The following is a 13,017-nucleotide window of genomic DNA, read 5'->3' on the forward strand; positions in this document are numbered from 1 at the left end:
GTCCTCCTAGTTACATTGTCAAGGAGCCATCATTGTGGAAGGTTATCGATCCTTAGATGTTAGGTCGATGTTGTACAATTTGCAAAATGCAGCCAAACATGGGACAATCAATTTCATTAAAACTAAGCTCCTTTGAAAATAATTTCCAACAAAGTTCATTTTTGGTCAAATGAACAAACGGAGCCTAAATTAAAAAAAAAAAAATGGCTAAAAGGAACCTCTGAACTTTTCTTAAATAGATCTAGCTCCCCTCAAAAGTTTAAGTGAATAGGAAATAAGTCTGCAATGTGTCCATCCAACATATTACGTAACTTCCTCCTTCACTAATCACCTCGAAAAGATAACCAAGGGATAGAAAAATCACGGAGATGGAAGCGAGATCCATTGGCCTAGGCATCGGCGATCTCTCGTTTCCGGGATCTCTAAGGCACTGTTTGATAACCATCCAAACAAAGTGCCTAATTATGATTTTTTGTTCCCGGGATCAGTTTGAGAACAGAATCGCGTTTAGTAAAAATTTTGTTCCCAGGAACAAATTTCTATTTTTTTCTTCCCGGAAGTAGATTTGAAACAAAATCAAAAATAAATAAATAAAAAAGTTTATTCTTGTTCCAAGAACAAATCTAAGAATTTTTGCTCCACGCGTTTCCCTCTCGGGTGATTAGCCGTTTCTAGTCCGACCTTTTTTGGTTGTCATGTCGTCGTGCTTGTCTGGCGGTTGTTCATGCTGTCTGGACCTCCTTCTTTTCTTTCCTTGCGCTTGCCACTTGGCCTCTTTCTCGGCTTCCTTCCACTCATAATGAGCCTGTTCATCTTGAGTGCAAGTTTTTGAAGTCGGTTCGTTTTGTTCTTTTTGGTCTCCCCATTTATATATTGTTTGCTTTACCAAAAAAAAAAAAAAAAAAACAAATCTAAGAATCAAAACTAATTCTTCTCCTTCCATTTTCTCTTCTTCTTCTCTTTCCTTCTTCTTCATCGACTGCCATCCCACAGTTGCCATCCGTCACCGTCCGCTGCCACTCACCGCCATTGCCGCCGTCCACCATCCACCACTGCTAGTTGCCACCGTCCACCGTCGGCCGCCGGAACTGGGCTCGCGAGCTCGCCAAGGGCAAGACCCGGCCCACCTATGAGCTCACCGAAGGCCGTCCTAGCCACTGGCAAGGCTAGGCGAGCCTCGTCGGTGGCCAAGTGGGCCTCGCCCAGCCCCGACGAGGCTCGCCCAGCCCCACTGGTGGCCAAGCGAGCCTTGCCCAGCTGCCAGCGAGGCTTGGCTGACGAGAGCCGGCAATGCTCCGATGAGGTCGCCGGCTACTGGAAGAAGAAAAAGATGAGAGAGAAAGGAAGAAAAGAAAAGAAAAAAAGAAAAAAATTATTTAAAAATTAAAAGAAATTGAATTTAGAGCAGAATCAATAAGTACAGTACCAAACGCAATTTTATTCCAAAATCAGAAATTTTATATTGTTATCAAACGGTTTAAAATGCTTAGAAATTATCCCCGGGAACAGAATAAAAAATAATTATTTATGGTCGGAATCTATTTCCGGAAACAAAATCGTTACCAAAAACGCCCTAAAAACTTTACCCAACGCAAGAACCAACAAAAAAAAAGTAAAAACTAAAGAGCGAAAAAAAAAAAGAAAAGAAAAGGGGCATGGAATCCTGAGCTTGAGGAACCTTTGGGAGGCACATTTGACAATGCTTTTTCCGCTCGGTCTCCCGCGCGGACCCGGAACCGGCAAAACGTGAAAAAGGAATCGAACCACTCCCACTTTCAAAGCCGTGTCTCTTTAGCCGGCCCAGCAAAGCAGGGTCGATAGTCTCTGCTCAAATTCTAAAGGGCCCCCCGCGAGCAAAACCCCCGTGGGCGTGGCGGTTACTCCCCTGCAGCGCCGCCGTACACGCGCAGTCAACGCTGCTAAGCAACCCCGGTCCACCCGGCTTGACGGTTCCGGGGCTCCGTCTCTCTCTCTCTGGGCTCTCGGAGCTCCGTTCACACTTCACACTTACTGTTCCGTCCTCGCGCCCCCACGCAGTGACGTCAGACGGCGTCACTCCCTTCCTCAACTGGCCCAAGCCGAATTCTGGTACTCACGCACTCTGCCCACGGAGATCGCACGGACGCGGGGCCCCACCTCATTTAATTTCCAAAGCTGATGAGATTTTTTTTTTTTTATTGCTTGCCTTTCCTTCCTAATTAAGAAATACATGCCGGGCAAGAAAAATTAATTTTTTGAGCGCGTGAAAAAAGGATAATATTTTTTTTCGGGATGAGAGAAAATTCATATTTTGAAAAACATTTTTGTAAAAATGATTAGTTATATTATTTAGAATAATTAGCCAACAAAAACGTTTCGCTACATATACCATTTCATGCATATATATTTTTGTAAGCTATGCAAGCGATAATTCTTAGAAAAATATTATCTAAACAATTTATTTTTGGCAAAATAAAAGAAGTTTAAATAGCAATTGAGATCATTTTTTACCTAGCTTGATCGATTATTCGACGCAATGACGCACCTAATTTTCTCAACACCATGCCACGTCTAGATAGTGGTCGCATGCATTAATTGCAAAACTACGAGGAAAGTACAAGACTAGCATATGAATGATGGTTGGTATCAAGAATGATTCACCAAATGAAACGAATTGAGTCCCATTTAATTGTTGGAAAATCGGCATTCGTTCGAAGGCATAGTTCTAGTAACCAACTTGATCAACTAATTTCATGGCATATCTAATCTTAATTTTAGTATTGTGCAATTGGAATCGAAATGTAATAAACCGTTTACAATTGTGAAGTTCACGAGAATTTAGTAATCACAATAAATTTTAATGTCATAAAATATATATATATATACATATATTTGGGTACATATATCACCGTAGTCATAGTTTATGATTTTTTGTGACTTTTTTTCTAAAATTTATTCACCGAAGTCTCGAAGTCTCACGAACATTCCAATCCACAAAAATATGGATTACGTGGGTAAAACGTTTTTTAATTGATCATTCGATAAATTCCAGAAACTTTCGGCAACGACAATCCCAGAATTAAAAAAATAATTAGCCACGTGATACTTCCGACGGGAAGAGACGAATCCGATCTTTTACCGTCACCTCATTGGTCCAGCGCGAGCGGGGGACAGCGAGTGAGTCACTTTCGCGCGGTCCTTCCGACCAATCAATCAGTTCCTCTCGTCAGGATCCCAGCTGGGCCGCGACACGCGCAAACCACACGTGCTGTCTCTGGCTGGTGCCTCGCCACGTCGCCACTAGGAAAGCACGTGGTAAATGCCCCGAGCTCGCGCTGCGCTCATACTCATTGCTAAGCAGAGCGCTTTAAAGTTTAAACCACTTAAGCACTCTCGGAATGAAGGGAACATCGTAGTTTATCCGCTGGAAGAACCGTGGGCTCCAGCCTGGCAGTTCCTTAATATCCCCCATCCCGTGTGCGTGTGCAGTGCGTGCCACGTGCCGACTCCTCAATCTCCACGCGCAAACCTATAAATACTCTCTCCCCTCACTCGTTTCGCGGCTCAACAACCCAGCGAAAGAAGCCGAAACCCGAGACCCGAGACCCGACAAAAGCTTCGAACTTTTTTCGATCCCTTCTCTGATGGACGTTTGGGGGCGATTCTTGGATCCCGCCACCGCCGCCGGCCCGTCCTCCCCTCCCTTCTCCGGCTCGTCCCAGCGGCGTGCCCACTCCGACGAGGATATCGCGCTCGCCTCCAGCAACCCGAAGAAGCGGGCCGGGCGGGTCGTGTTCAAGGAGACCCGCCACCCCGTGTACCGGGGGGTCCGGCGCAGGAACAACGGCAAGTGGGTGTGCGAGCTCCGGGAGCCCAACAAGAAGACCCGGATATGGCTCGGGACGTACCCGACCCCCGAGATGGCCGCCCGGGCCCACGACGTGGCTGCGCTGGCGCTCCGCGGGCGGGGCGCGTGCCTCAATTTCGCCGACTCGGCATGGCGGCTCCGCGTGCCGGGGTCCACGGACGCAGCAGAGATACAGGCAGCGGCGGCAGAGGCGGCGAGGGCGTTTGGCAATGGGGAAGCAGGGGAGGAAGTGGAGGAGGCCGAGGGGGCAGGCGGTGGCGGCGAAGAGATCAGTGCGAAGGATTACGAGGACGGCGACGTGGTCATGAACAGTTTGAGCTCGCCGGAGAACCCATTTTGTATGGACGAAGAGGCGGTGGTTGGCTCGGATTTGGACTCTTCGGAACGGTGGATGGAAGGGCCGCTGCTGTCTCCGCCGGCGGCGGAGAGGTTTCACATGAACTGGGAAGAGGTGGAGAACGATCATACGGATGTGTGTTTGTGGAGCTACTCCTTATAAGCGAGAGACGAGAAAATAGTCGAGATAGTGTGGTTTTCCTTGAATTTTTGTATTTAATCAATTTCGGGGATTTGTATATTTCAATTATTTTGCAGCAAATTGACAGATTTGTCGTAGCAAAGATAGGTAGGGACCAGTTCGTGACAAAACCAGACATTCTATATGTCTGGGTACTATAGAAATTGGCAGACGTGGCAAGTATTTTTTGTTGTCGTGCCATTAGAATTGTGTTAAGTGAAATTAAAGTTTATGAATATTTACATTGTGAAAAAAATGATTGACATTTGTGGGTGATTTTCTTAATTTTTTTCCTTTTTTTAATTAAAGCTGATTTGGCATAAACTCGTCAAATAAAAAATAATTTTCTGAGAATGCAACGCGGGTGCCTCAAAGAGGAATGAAGTTCAACGGTAAACGGACAACGGAGGAAAACCGAAAAGGTAAGCAGTTCATTCGTGAAAACTTGCTAGATCTTATAACTAACGCGGCGGTGTAAGACTGTCAATAATAACATCGTGTTATAGTTACGATGCTTATTAAATAACCTTTTCTTACATAATAGTTAACAACTTTTACAATAAATATTCCCCATCTCACATGTACATATGTAATCTTCTTTATTTTTATTTATTTCTTCTTCCTGGGTTCAATTTTGGACTTTGGGTTGGGCTCTACAGTTACTTCACCAACTTCTTGTAGCTTTAAGGCCTGATGGTCCTCATCTTGTTCTTACAGGCCCTAAAGCTTGCTTCCTTAGTGATCTCCTTTGCTTTTCCTTCCCCTCCCTTTCGTTCTTTTGTTTGGAGCACGTTTTATGTTATGAAGATCGGATTAGAAGAGAATCTCAATATCAGAATTTGGAGCATTAGGGAAATTGGATATAACATAATGGGTATAATTGTAAATTTAAATGGCCGAGCAGATTGGTCAATTGATTTCGCCTATGCTTCACTTTTCGAAATTGAACCTTCCTCCCTTATATCTTATGCTCACTTACAATTTTTCATAGATTAATTTGCATTTAAACTTTGGTCTCTCTAAGCATGGATTTAGCTTTAGTTTTCAGTGCACCTGCTCTCTCATCTTACATGTAATGATTATTATTATTTTTTTATGACCAAGGAACCCCGCACGGCCTGCAGCTAGAGGTAAACCACTGGGGGCGACACATGCTAGCCATCACACACGTGCCACCAAGTAAGTCGCCAAGAGTTTAAAGCTAGCCTTCCTGTAACTTGCGTTGTAGGAACTTCGAATACTAGACCTCCTCGATGGAAGTTCATCACCTACCCAGCTGAGCCACCGAGGTGGGTGGTATGTAATAACTATTATGTTATTCCTCATTCAACATGATTTAAGAAGTGACCATTGGAGTGCGTTAATAGAAACCTCTTATACAACGAATTTTCTAGTTTTTTTTTTTTTTTTAAGAGATGGGGTGAGGTAGATCTGATTATGAGCATAGCGGCCAACAAGCCCGACTAGTTCCGCATGATCCACATAACCCTGAAGTGTAATAAGGCCCAACCCGATTGGGCTCCGGCCAAAAAGTCATCCTTCTTCGCTTTTGTTTTATTTTTATTTTGTTTTTTCGTAAAAATAGTCTCAATCTCCATCCATCAACCCCGGCTAAATGGAGGTTTTCCCACGCCTCGTCTTTTCATTTCTCACTCAAAGCGAGAAGTCAATGTTTTGTGATGTACTCTCTCGGTGACCCCCTTATTCCATTGGCGTATCTCGCCATCTCCAGGTGTCCTTTCTTCTCTCGGATGAAAGAAGGGACGAATCTCGAAAGCGGAGGGGGCCCCTCTTTTCAATTAGCTTTGTCCGCGGCTGCACATCGCAATTCGCAGCAAAGTGAATTTTTTTTGACGACGCTCTTCGAGATGGGGAACAGCCCTTTCCATCATCACGAAGACCCGTGCCTGGTACGCTTTCTCAACCCGCTTCTCGACCGCATTTTCAGCGCTTATAAATTCCATGAATCATTATCATTCTGCATCCGCAGCTTTTCGTTGGATTGCTCTTGCGGATGGACCAATCCAGCCCCACCCACATGTACCTGAGAAGGTCAATGCCGATTGTAAGGCACATGTCCCCGCCATTTTCAAGGTTATTTTGAATGGGAAACCCTGTGATTTAAACATGAAACTTGATTAATTTAAATCAAGGATTTCGATGAAGACTTCAGGATTAGTCTCTTCAATAAATACAAAAGCAACATCATCTTTCTATTGATCACTCAAAGAATATGATTTAATAGAGATTTGTTTCCCCGGAATAACAAAAGCTAGCATGATTACTCGATAAAATTTCTCTAAAAGTCCCACCAATGATCATGTTAAGTAAAATTTATCTTCATATTAAGGTTGTTGTCTACAATCAATCACTCCCTCTCTTCTCTCTCCCCCATCCATATTTAACACTCATTGTTACAATATTGTGAGAATTTAATTCAAAAATTAGTTTCTATTTCCATGTAATTCGCAGCGCAAAACATTAGTTTTCATTAGAGAGAGGACTTAACCACGTCTTTTTCGCACATGAATCCCGGTATTCGTTAGATATATACTAAGGTCAGCATACTAAATAACGGAACCATACATTGCACATAGCATTGTTTGATTAGAAAATATTTAAAAATAATAATTTTAAAATTAAATTTATTTAAAATATTTAAAAATAATAATTTAAAAACTTTAAAAACCTTTAAAATATTTTAAAAAATTAAAAAAAAAAAAAAAAAGGTTTTACGCCTTGTGTGGAAACCTAGCTTTTTTCTTAAGAAAAGACAACACCGGTCTTCATGCCCAAGATCGATGCTGCTACCACCGTATATAGATTTCATTGGAGGAGAGATTAGGACGATTAATCTCGAAATTAGCGATCGACAAATAAGAAATTAAGCTTTCGCGAGAAGTTAGCAACGCTGGGTAGACGTGTTTATATCCTAATATTTAATCTCCTGACATATTTTTGCCATTACATCCTTTTTTTATTAATACATTCATCGCAAATTCCCATGTTGCTTTGACCTAGGTGCTAACGAAAGACCGAGACGTAATATTTTCTTAGACTTGCCCAAAACATTACCGACCAAATCGCACGGCCGTGTAAGGCACTTTCAGTTATTGTCTACGGAGGGGGTACTACTTTTAGAAATTGTGCGACTCTAATGGTTAATTTATGGAACATAGATCTCGTGCTCCTCTCATGATTTTTGTACAAGTCTTACTCAGCAAGTCATTGCGAGCATGCAAGCAGGCAATGCATCTAGAATATCAGGTTCTCGTTCTTGATCGATGGAGTAAAATATGCTGAGAATTCACGGGGGTACAGGAAATTTCTGGGTTGAACAAACGATCCTGCACGTTTAGACTTTCAAGTGACATGAATTGGCGTGTTTAGAATGAACATCTAGTGTGCCGTGATGAATAAAACGTCATTATTAATGGAACGAATAGTTTGGTAATAATATATAGAATGGATTGACTCGTATTAAATGGGCAAAACTTTTGTGATGATTAGATAATACATACGATGGATCCGGAATATACGACAGGTAGGTTTTTCATTTGATTTTGTTTTCCCTAACTGACCATGAACTGGGATTTCTTAGAAATGGAATTCGAATATAACAAATTCCAATTGATAAACGAAGCAAAAGCGGCTAATCATTCACGAAAGCCATCGGATATTTTTAGTTTGTGCAACAGCGATGAGGGGACACAATGCTTGAGATGGGATTAGCTCTTTGGGGGCATACGCCGGTCGGGTGATAAGTCATTTTCTATGGTTGATAATAGTCATCTCAGTAATTGAGGGAGAGATAACTAGTAATCAATCCAAATGTACAAAATTCTTCAAGGCCTTTATGGGAGATCATTATGGAAGATTGCGTTGACTTCATTTAGGACTAAATCGATGATAATAAAAGACTCAAGAAATAATGTTCATATAGCTGAATAGTTTCTATGGGAAATTTTAGTTGCAGATTGTAAACATTGCAACAGACCAAAAAAAAAAAAATGTAGTCCTATCGAGATAGCACATAATAGTTGTTCATGAGCTTACCAAGTATATGGAAATTGATTGTCATTTCGTTTCATTCAGTATCATGTAGGTAATAGCACTTTTTGACTTGTCTCTAATTCATTTGTTGACTAGATTGCCGACATCTTCGCTTGGATACATCCACCTTGCCTTTTTTTTTGGATTTTTTTTTCAAATTTCAATTGATCTCTTTGGAGTCACCTTGAGTTTGATGGGATATTAGATTAAATTACAATTGATTTAGTGCTTGTGTACTGTAGAAGACCCCTCGAACGAACAAAACAAAGCATGTTATCTTTAAATTCCTATAGCATAGTTGTAGTTTCCACATACTTCATTGTCGATTAAATTTCGACGTGTATCGTAGTTGTAGCTTTCAAGTTTTCGTTGTCAATTAAATTCTAGCATTGTATCATCAACTGAGCCAAACCGTGAGATTAAATATGGTGTAGTAATTAAATTCAGTTTTTCCTTACACAATTGTACATAATAGATGGAAATGATTGACTCGTAATCAGTAAATTTAGCAATGATTTGGTAAAGGTTTTCGATTTGAATCCGCTTTTCGCCTTTAACCCGCAAAAGACCGTGAATTCTTAGAGATGGAATGGAACATCACGATTTCCAATCGATAAAGCATTCACGAAAGCCATCGGATTTCCTCATTTTTGTGCAGCATCAATCAACGAGAAGACAGCGCTTGTGATCGGATTAGCTCCTTTCGGGGGCAATCCGCAGTCGGGCGATAAAAGCATCTTCGATCATAATTAGTAATCAATACATATGCGCAAATATTCTTCAAGCAATCAATGACAAAGGAGAAGTCAGGGGACCGTTATGGAAGAATCGTGTGCCGAAATTCATTGAGTCCACCGATAACTAAGGACTTAACTTTGAGCAATCGATATTGACAAAGGAGAAGTCGGGGGACCGTTATGGAAGAATCGTGTGCCGAAATTCATTGAGTCCACCGATAACTAAGGACTCGTTAAATGGTATTAGATGAAAAGATTCACGAAACATAACATGATCAGGTGAGACAGGCAATTGGCCAAGTTGATCGAGACTTACTCCGAATAGGTTGGAAGATGGAACCCCACTCCTCGGTCACGTCCAAATCTCCGACTGCCCCTCGATTTTGAGATATCCCGATTCGTCCATCGCTTCGCCTTCACTCTAACTCACGTTGGGCGGGATACCGTGTCTGCCCAAAGTGAAAAGTCAGAATGATTTTGCGCATGTGTTTTGGGGGCAACGGGACACCGCATTAAGGGCAATCGGGGAGAGCACCTGGAGTGTAAAATTGCCAAGGCTCGTGAACAAAGGCACGGCCACAAAAGAAGAGACGCTCCGGAGCGAGAGAGGAAGTATCAAGTTGAAGAGGAACGCACGAACGCACCGTGCAAGCCACGATCCCAGAGGCTCCCCCCCACTCCCCGTGAATTGAAGTTCTCTTTCAATGCAAACCTTCTTGTTCTTCTTTTTTGTCAGTTTTTTTTTTTTTTTTTTTTTTACGGTGCTTTGATTGAGAGAAGGGAATGGAGGAAACTAGAGATGGGTGTGAGTAATTTAAGAATATTTATACTTTTGTGTAGGAAGAGATTGAAGGGAAAATGTGACGATTTTTCTTTGCCCGCCCCGATTTATCCCCCGCCGCCGTCTCTCCCTCTCTCTCTCTCCCAAAAAAGGCATTAGAGCGAGCTATGGCCTAACGAGTAAGGATTAGGACCGTTAGATGGTGGGTGAGATCAGATTCGGGCTAACGGAAAATGGTCACACTCAAATTGACACTAATTTACTTACTCACACGCAATCCATACATAACCCGGCTCATCGAAAATCCATCTCCACCAAGCTAATCCATTTTAAACTCTTCATTTGTATATGTTTATTTGGATAAATTGCTATATGGACTATAAGATGCTAAAGAATCCTCTCTCTCTCTCTCTCTCTCTCTCTCTCTCTCTCTCTCTCTCAATTGACTCATTTATATGCTATACAAATTTAGTGACTCATACCTGATCCATACATGACTCGATTCATTAATTAAATACTTTCATATTTAATCAAACATATGAAAATCCATATCCGTCTAGTTAACCCACTTCAAATTCTTCATGTGTACATGTTACTTTGATAAAATTGCTATTTCTTCTATGGACTTTTGATTACAAATCAATGTTGAAATCGGTAGGTTTTACCTAGAATTAGCCAACCTTTTCTCCTCATTTTTCCCTATAATATTTGCATGGAGAAGGTACGTTGTCCATCAAAAATAATATATTTGAGCATGGGATTGATCAATCTGCTAGAAACTCGACTATACAAGTCTTCTTAATCATTTTTGCTAATCATGCGCATATAATTATTAATAGTGTGCATGAGCAATGTACATGACTTATAGAAAAAGTATTACGCGTTCAATATTCTCACACATATCGAACATTTGTAGACATATGTGTCTTTGTCAACTGTCACATAAGCTTAACCATGCATAAAATAAACTGGCAGCCCTAACCACCAAGTTCTAATTTAGAGACTAAAAGTTCTATTTTAGAGATTTGAACTTTTGTGTAGGGAGAGATTGAAGGGAAAATGTGACAATTTTTCTTCTCCCGCCCTGATTTGTCCCCCAGTCTCTCCCTCTCTCTCCCAAACAAGGCATTAGAGCGAGCTATGGCTTGATGAGTAAGGATTAGGACTGTCAAATTTCAGGCTAGTAAAAAATGGTCCCACTCAAATTGACACATTTATATACTACACTAATTTACTTACTCATGCCCAATCCATACATGACCCACCTCATCGAAAATCCATCTCCACCTAAAGAATTCTCTCTCTCTCTCTCTCTCTCTCTCTCTCTCTCTCTCTAAATTGGTCGAAAATGATCATATCCAAATTGTGATCATATCCAAATTGACTCATTTATATGCTATACGAATTTAGTGACTCATAACCAACCATACATTACTTGATTCATTCTTTAATTAAATACTTTCATATTTAATCAAACATATGAAAATCCATATTCGTCTACTTAACCCACTTTAAATTCTTCATGTGTATATGTTACTTGGATAAATTGCTATTTCTTCTGTGGACTTTTGATTACGAATCAATGTTGAGATCAGTAGGTTTTACCTAGAATTAAAAAAAAAAAAATCTCCTCATTTTTCCCTATATAATTTGTGTGGAGAAGGTACAATGTCCATTAAAAATAATTTATTTGAGAATGGGATTGATCAATCTACCAGAAACTCAACTAATGCAAGTCTTCTTAATCATTTTTGCTAATCATGAGCATGAGAAAATTGCATATAATTATTAATGGTGTGCATGAACAATGTACATGACTTATAGAAAAAGTATTATGCGTTCAATATTCTCGCACACATCGAACATCTGTAGACATCTGTATCTTTGTCAACTTTCGCATAAACTTAACCATGCATAAAATAAACTGGCAGCCCTAACCACCAAGTTCTATTTGAGAGACTAAAGGTTTGGAGAGGAGACAAAAAAGATTCCAAGGATAAAATCTTAAATGAAGGAAACAAAAGACCTGGCTCTGGCTGGTTGACTTAAGTCGATTGCCATGGAGGCGTAACATGCCGGAATTATTCAACAAATAGTATATTATTCACCTTAAAAAAAGAAAAAGAGAAAGACGATGACATCTAAGTCGAATAAGGCCAAATCATGCATACCTTGAAAAAATCGCCCAATTAGTCCTCAATACATTGTGCATATTGCCAATTTTGTCTTAAACTTTTATATTTTGCCAGCCTCAAATCCCTGCGTGAAATTGCAATGTAGTCTATATGACTAATTTTTGCCGGAAATTATTGACTTGGGGATCTAACAATTGTCAACCATCTTATAAGGCGCATTGCCACGTCAAAGACTCCATTGGAATATTACATAACTGTTAGGGACTAAATTAGTAAAATTAAAATAATAAGACCAAACCGGCATCCATAATAAATTCAAAATCAATTGATCAATTTTCCCTACATATCTTAGTCAACGGGTATAATTTGAATAATTGAGCACATCTAGGAAAATCAACTTGCATTGAATTGGTCATAAGTAAAAAAACTGGCCTGCATCAGTTAGGCATCAATCATTCAATTTGCACTATTTTATCCCCTTCAAGTGGGGTTAAGCTTGAACGAAAGATCCATCTTAGCTGTCTCTCTAATGAAACATTGGAAGCTTATGCAAGGTTTAACCCCAAATTTGGCCTCCGCCAATCCCTCAACCGACCTCGTTTCATGACCCAAAAGTATGAACAATTAATATTTTCAGATTCGTTATCGAAATCTCTTTTTATGAATTATCTTCTTATGCGTATGGAGAATAAAATTAAGCATATCGGGATGGAAAGTACTCAAACCGAAGTAAAAATCAGATTATACACTTCAATTTCGATCGGTTCATTCGTATATTTGAATTTTCTGGTCCGAATTTTAGAAACATAAAACAGGCCAATATAGAATAATAAGCATTTGACTATATTTCGTTTTTTAATGTCGTTTTTTGTCATTTACAGAATCGCTGGACGAATGGCGTGCCGTTTCTGCTGGTCGCTGGCTGGCTACTAGCGACACGCTTCCCC

The 13,017-nt window shown here is 40.6% G+C and overlaps 1 protein-coding gene across 1 annotated transcript; it reads left to right on the forward strand.

The window, feature by feature from the left end:
• The first annotated feature begins 3,558 nt into the window (after nucleotides 1–3,558).
• On the forward strand, nucleotides 3,559–4,620 carry LOC104443141 (dehydration-responsive element-binding protein 1D). Its single transcript, XM_018872747.2, has one exon. It carries the CDS (start codon nucleotides 3,624–3,626, stop codon nucleotides 4,344–4,346), a length of 723 nt encoding a protein of 240 aa, XP_018728292.2. The 5' UTR covers nucleotides 3,559–3,623; the 3' UTR covers nucleotides 4,347–4,620.
• Nucleotides 4,621–13,017: the final 8,397 nt, after the last annotated feature.

The sequence above is a fragment of the Eucalyptus grandis genome, chromosome 4, assembly GCF_016545825.1.
Source record: "Eucalyptus grandis isolate ANBG69807.140 chromosome 4, ASM1654582v1, whole genome shotgun sequence".
In the NCBI taxonomy this organism is placed as follows: Eukaryota; Viridiplantae; Streptophyta; class Magnoliopsida; order Myrtales; family Myrtaceae; genus Eucalyptus; species Eucalyptus grandis.